This window comes from Mauremys reevesii, linkage group 1 (assembly GCF_016161935.1).
Source record: "Mauremys reevesii isolate NIE-2019 linkage group 1, ASM1616193v1, whole genome shotgun sequence".
In the NCBI taxonomy this organism is placed as follows: Eukaryota; Metazoa; Chordata; order Testudines; family Geoemydidae; genus Mauremys; species Mauremys reevesii.
This window is the reverse complement of record NC_052623.1, coordinates 10832887-10839976: the sequence shown is the minus strand read 5'-3', so window position 1 is coordinate 10839976 and position 7090 is coordinate 10832887. Positions and strand designations below refer to the sequence as shown.

At 49.4% G+C, this 7090-nt stretch overlaps 1 protein-coding gene across 1 annotated transcript; it reads left to right on the top strand.

The window, feature by feature from the left end:
- Positions 1-3682: 3682 nt before the first annotated feature.
- Positions 3683-4618, top strand: LOC120389342 (olfactory receptor 51G2-like). The gene has a single exon (XM_039511854.1). It carries the CDS (start codon positions 3683-3685, stop codon positions 4616-4618), a length of 936 nt encoding a protein of 311 aa, XP_039367788.1.
- The last annotated feature ends 2472 nt before the right edge of the window (positions 4619-7090 follow it).

The following is a 7090-nucleotide window of genomic DNA, read 5'->3' as shown; positions in this document are numbered from 1 at the left end:
CAGCGAGACTAATGCCCATTTCTGCCACAAAAGCTGGGAAGGGGTGAACAGGGGAATGGTCGGGGGAGCCTCCCTGTATGGGGTGAGGCAGAGCTGGGGAGGGGGGGCAGCATTCCAGCCACAGGTGACAGCCTCCTGAGACCTGAGGGGGCCCCTATAGGATTCCAGTGATGTGCAACAGCCTCGCATAGGGATGATGGGGGCTCAGTAAAGCAGCTGGGGGCCTCCTGTTTTCTCTTTGGGAAATATGGCCACCCTAAGAGGAAGCTCCATATGGGAGGCTGATGGGGGGCGAGTGCTGCCACCTAGGGGTGTGGTCCTGTCACACGAGGGACAGAGGCTCACGGTTTGAGTGAGAGCTGGGCTGGAAAAGAGAGAGTCTTTTCCCCCTACAAAAAATGTTGACCCAAATTAAAATGTTTCTTTTCCATCCATTTTTCTGGGGTGAGTTTTCATAGAAAATGGACCATTTTTCTCTGTAAGCTCAGCTGCCATGATGCTGCCCAGCTGCAGCTGCCTGGATCCCCAAGAGAAATTGGAGACTTTTCATCTGCCTCATAACATAAATGAAGGTAACACCGACTGAGTCTCTGGCTGCACTCTTGGTATGGAAAGGTCGAAACCTCCTGGCCAGTCTGTGGCTGGGGTATTGTGCCCATCTGCTACTCTAACCAGCCTTCCCATCTCTGTGCAGACCCCTCCACCCTGTACAAGGCCCCTTCAGTAGATCCTGCAGGCAGTGGCTACTGTGACAGGCCCTGGTAGCACATCTCTGATGAGCCTGTGCTAGCAGGAAGCTGGATATGGTCCTAGGGCAGTTGTGGAGGCACCGAAATTGTGGGTGCGTGGGCCTAGACACCAGTGGATCATTGAGGTCTGTGTATAACTTTGGGGATCCAGGGATCCTGGCTTCCTTTTCATTCCTCAGGGAGAAGGGAAGGGACCTCCCCTCCTGGAACGATTTGAGGGATATAACCATCCCTGGCCTGCACCCTGGGTTTGTAATGCAGGAAAGGGGGCTGCCAAGGAGAAATATGGTCCTATATTATTATTATTTTATTTCAGCAAGATCACAGCTGTGACAGCCTCATCGTTACCAGTCGGCTGTCCCCGAGGTAGCCCTATCACTAATCAGAACCATACAAACAGTGATGAAAAGCCCGGATTCCAGGACTAGAGCCTGCAGCAAGGCTGGCGCTGCAGTCCAGTTGCGTAGCATCACTATGCGTCCCCTGTGATTTGGCCTCCTGCAGTTTGCCAATGGCTATGTCGGGGGTTACAGCTGGTGCACTTGAAGCCAGTCAGCTGCCGTTCCCTGATGGCCAAGTAGCCCCCAAGGAAATGTGCAGACATGCTTCATAAAGACAGTTGCCTCCCTGTCTGAACAGATACTGCCTGCTGCGTGTGCAACATCACCGATGACTCCTTGGCCTTTACAGTGACGATCTCTGGTGTCAGCAGCTCCTCCGTTAGCAGGAATTGGGTACGTTGGCAGGTTTCACTATCTTTAAAATGAGAAGAAAAAGGGAAAGGCTGCGAGCTGTTTCCATTTGCAGATGTTCTGTGCAGCAGCAGAAGACTCAGCTGGGCTGTCGGGGTGACACAGTGACAGAGGCTGGAGGGCAGGCAGCACTAGGTAGCTTGAGAACCCCTCCCCTACATCTGCCCATGCTCCACACTGGGTTATTCAAGTTGCACAAAAAAACTGACATTCAAAGTTCTCTGGGCCCGATCCTGCCAGTGGCTGAGCGAGAGGAGACACCACGGAATGTCAGTGATTAGTTCCCCAGTCGCCTCAGGTTTATTTGCTAACGGGTCCAATATTTCTGTTTTCTGAGTGGCTGAGGGCTCCAGCCATTCTGCCCTGCAGACACCCCTCTGGCTACCTGCATCTCTGCCCCCTCTCAGTTCTCTGAGTGCCAGATGTCAGGCCCCGTACCCTGCCCACTCACAGGGTGGAATCCCACGATCCTCCCACCCTCAGACTGGTCTCTGGGCTACAGCACACTGTGGGTTAAGGTCCAAGTGGTATGCTCAGCTCCATGTCTGTCCCAATACCATAAGACAGATTTCATGAATACAGGACAGAGACAGTCAGAGAGAGCGAGAGCAATAGACGACTTTCCTGTGTGAAATGCAGTTCCATTTCCATGAATACTCATGCACTTGACTTTGAAATCCACTTCCTGCAAAACCTCATTGTGGCTGAATAACAGGTGCTGGGGTTACTATGTACCAGAGAGTGAGAGCTCAGGGAATGAATATTTCATATACTGACCCCAAGGCCTGTTATCACTCCGGATACAGGCTACAGGCTGACAGAACTGAACCTGAGGAGAACCAGTCAGCTATTAACTCAGGGACAGGGGAGCTTAAAGTCTTTTGCTTTACAAAGTATTAGAGAAGTACTCAAAATACTGATTGCAATGGGTCTGTATTATTAACTCTTTGTTCAGTGAACTGTTGTATGATACTGTCTGCTGGTAACTGACCAGAAGCTGTTGCTCACAATTACATTCAGGGTGCTGCACTCAACCATTCTGCAATACCCATGCAAGACTTTTCCCGAACATCCTGAGGCAATAGAACCACTGGTCTGTGTTTCAGGAAACAGTAGAGCTGAGGTGCCGGAAAGGGGAGTGGTTTAGTGGTTGTATGTTATTTATGCCCATCAACTTTTACATGAGCATGGCCGAAGTAATTTGCATATTAGTGGAAACCTAATATTTGCACAATTCACCCATTTGTGATGCCAACCCCTCTCCCACCCAGCTGAAGTCACTGTCTGTGTTAGCTTGTAAATTGCTAGATATCTTCAGACCCTTGCATGGGGAGAGGATGCAGGTCCTGTGAGGACGAAGAGAAGCCGGTAGGATGAGCAAACTCTCTGGATTCAGTCAACTCTGGGCAGGCAAAGCACTTCAGCTTCTCTTGGAGCGATTCTTGGGGGCCAGAGTGTATCTCCGGGAGCAGTTGGTAAGGGAAACTTAATAGAGCCCGGTTCTGATTGAATTTACACATGTAAATCTGGAGTGATGCTGTTGAAGTCACCCCCTGCTCCTCCTCTTCAGAACCTGGCCCTGAGAATTGATCCTACGTGCTGGAAAGAGACAGTAGCATAATTTGAGCTCTTAGGGGTGTCTGTGTGAGTGTCCTAATTGTAAAATCACAGTGTTCAAGTGGGCTGCAGAACTCCCAGCCACAAACTATTAATGGGACAAAATCTTAGCAGGATTCAAAGGGGGACTGGATGTTTGTATGGGTAACCAGAAAATCCAATTACAGTATTTAAAAAAAAAACTCTTGGAAGGGCTCTAAACCTTCCTGATTTACACCACAAAATATGTCCAACTAGTGGGTGTCAGGGGGAAACTTTTCCTGGGCGGAGGTTATTCATAGCAGCCTATTGCAGGGCTTCTTCCACCTTCCTCTGAAGCATCAGGACCTGGCCATTGGATACTGAGCTAAATGGACTGCAGGTCTGATCCAGTCCGGCAGTGCCTATCTTCCTATCGGTGTTGTAAATCCAAGACTATGTTTCTGCTGATTTTCTTTGAGCTCATGGGAGTCTCTAGACTTGTACTGAGAGCAGAAAGATGTCTAGCTATATATAATCTAGTCTCCTGTTCTTTTTCCTTTCAGAAAGGAAAACTCAAAACTCCTGGGACCTGCCCAGGACATTATGTCAGCTGTCAATGATACCAAATTCATATCTGCAGTGTTCCTTCTCACCGGGATACCCGGGCAGGAAGATTTCCATCTCTGGATCTCTATCCCCTTCTGCTTAGTGTATGTCATTTCGATAGTAGGAAATTCAGTCATTCTGTTCATTATAAAAACAGATCCAAGCCTTCATGAGCCCATGTACATTTTCCTTTCCATGTTGGCCGTCACAGACCTTGGCTTATCATTATCCACCATACCAACGATACTGGGCGTCTACTTGTTTAAATACAGGGAGATCAGCCTCGATGCCTGTTTTGCCCAGCTGTTCTTCATCCACGCATTTCAATTCGCTGAATCCTCCATACTCTTGTTGATGGCCTTTGACCGCTTTGTCGCAATCCGTGACCCGCTGAGATATACTTCCACTTTAACCCTGCCAAGAACAGCCATGATGGGACTGGTGTTTGTTATAAGAGGAGTGGCCGTAGTATTCCCATTCCCCTTTCTCCTGAAACGGTTCCGATACTGTCGAGCCAATGTCCTCTCCCATTCCTACTGCCTGCACCAGGAGGTCATGAGGCTGGCTTGTGCGGATATCACAGTCAACAACATCTATGGCTTGTCTGTTACACTCTTAACGGTGGGGTTGGATTCGCTGTTCATCTTTCTCTCTTATGTGATGATCCTCAAAACAGTGCTGAGCATCGCGTCCAATGCAGAGTGCCTCACGGCCCTAAACACCTGCGTCTCCCACCTCTGTGCCGTCCTGCTCTTCTACATGCCAGAGATTGGCCTGACTGCGATACACAGATTCGGGAAGAACTCGCCTCCCTTGCTTCAGGTTCTCCTGGGATACATCTCCCTGCTGGTCCCACCACTGATGAACCCAATCGTGTACAGCGTGAAAAGCAAACACCTTCGTGCGAGGATAATCAGGACGTTTGTGAAGTGAAGGGTCAGTTCATCACCTGGCTCCAGCGCTGGTGACACCAGAGATGAAAAACATGGACTCAGCCACCTATTCCATCCTGGATCCTCTTCCTCTGAGGTCCGTCCCCCTGCTCCATCTCTTCTCTCCAAACCCCATCCCCTGCTCCTCCTTTTTACCTGAGGCATCACCCCCTGTCCAGGCTGCAATCCAGGGCCAGGCCATGATGAGAGCTGCTTAGTGAGTCAGAGTCACTGTGAGGAGCTCAAACCCTCCACTTTTTACCACCCCCCAGATGTAGAACCCAGGGAAGATGGAGAGTCTGAGAATCCCTACAGCAGCCTGGGGTCCCATGGCCGCTTTTACCATGGCTTGGCCCTGGCCTGGCTGGGGGGTGGAGCCTGGGGAGAAGTGGAGGAGCAGGGGGCTGGACTTCAGGGGAAACATAAGAGCACGGAATGCGGTAAATCTTAACAAGGAGGATGTTGGGGGGTTCCTGATAAAGGAGGAGGATGGGGCTTGAGGGAAAGAGAACCTGTGTTTTGGAGAAGACTGAATTACTGTGACCCCACAAAGTAGGTTCTTAAGTATTCCAGGATGAGCGTAAGTTCTTGCTATGAACTTAGATGGAAGGGCAGGGCGTGTGCAGGGCTACCTCAGTCCACCAGGGGGCACTCTGGGGTGGCAATGACCCACAGGGATGTGGCCAGAGTGGGCTGTGCTCTTGGAAGTCGTTACCATCAGGCAGTGGTCAGCCCAGCCCCCAGGCTGCTGTAAATTCCACCAATGCAGCGGGAGAGCAGGCCAGAGACTCAAACCCCCTGTAACTGGCTCCTTGCCATCCCCACTCTCTGCAGCACAGGGGGGAGCACTATGGTGACTGGGGCCAAGCTCACACTGCTTTCATTCAGCACAGGCTGCTTCCACAAGAAAGGGGAAACAGATGGGAAGATGCTCCTAGAGACACAGGGAAACTAGGCTGGGTCCCAAGAGCTCCTTGGCGTCCCAAAAGAATGTACGTTGGGCCAGTTCTGTTCCTCTATCTCCAGAGCGAAGCCTGTCTAGCTTAGCTTGTAGCGATATGTGAGTTAGATGAGTGTAGACGTGTGGCAGCTGCCTGGTATTTTATAACCATTTTCTCCAATGCTTTGTGCTCTTTGCTAATAAACCTACTAGTTTTAAAGAGACTTTTATTAAGGAGGCTGGGGATGACTGTGTAGCCCTGGTCACAAGCACCCAAAGGGAAGAGACTGAGGTGTCCTGTCAGAGCTGCTTGGTGATGAGTTTTTAGCACAGATGGGGTGTTGTTCCCAGCTCGAAAAGTGGGACAATTTTGAGACTCGCCCCTCAAGACAGGAAATGACCTGGTTTAGAGGGGAAAGAAGAACATATATCTCGGTTTTACTATGACAGTTCCGATTCTTCTGAGCTAGCGTCTATCCTGTCAGCATTAAACGTAGCAAGTTGTTCAAGTCGCATCTAAGATAATGCCCCAATCAAGACAATGATTCATAGAGTCATCGAATTTAAGGTCAGAAGGACCCATTAGATCATCTAGTCCAGAGGTTCTCAAACTGGGGGCCGGGCTGCCTTGGGGTTAGGAATGTATTTGGGGGGGAGGAGGGGGACATGAGGCGCTTAGGGGAAAAACCTTCCTGTGCAAATTTTACCCAGCGCAATGAATAATTAGAAAAATGGATTCCTCCAGGCAGATCTGGTCCTCTGATGACGCAGTGCATTTGACTCTAGAAGTCGCTGTGCATTTTGCTGGATTTCTGTTAAGCTCGCACAGCACAATACAAAGTCGTTGCCATCTGTACATGGATCCATTTGCTACAGCGCGGTGTGCATATTTCACTGTAAGCAGGCACCACAACTGCAGTTTTGCTTTTGCTCTTATGTCAATGCACTGTTGGCTTATTCATGGAATACATAAAAAAACTCAAGTGAAAAACAAAGAAGCCGAAACTGATTCAGTTGAAGCCCTGCCCCCACATACATCAGTATATGTGTTTGTGTGGCAACGGGGGGGAGGGGGTGTAAACTTTTACAGACATAAAGAAAGGGGGGGTCTGCGTGATCAAAAATGTTGAAGACCCACTGATCCAGTCTGACATCCTATATAGGCTGCAGAATTTCACCCATTTACCCCCGTATTGAGCCTATTGACTTGTGTGTGACTAATGCATAACTTGTGTTCCTCTAAAGTGTGTCTTCCAGGAGGGCATCCCATCTTGGTTTGGAGATAGCAGAATAATCCACCACTTTCCTTGGGAGTTTGTTTCACTGGTTAAGCACCCTCACTGTTAAAAAGGTGTGCCTCATTTCCAAATCTAATTTGACTGGCTTCAGTTTCCAGCCACCGGTTCTTGTTATACCTTTCCCTGCTAGATTAAAGAGTCCTTTAGTAGCTGGTATTTTGTTCCTGTGAAAGTGCTTGTCCACTGTCATCAAGCCAGCTCTCAATCCTCTCTTGTCACTAGTACTCCTCACTAT

Coding starts and splice junctions, on each gene's coding strand:
- LOC120389342 (XM_039511854.1), top strand. CDS start 3,683: ATGTCAGCTGTCAATGATACCAAATTCATATCTGCAGTGTTCCTTCTC.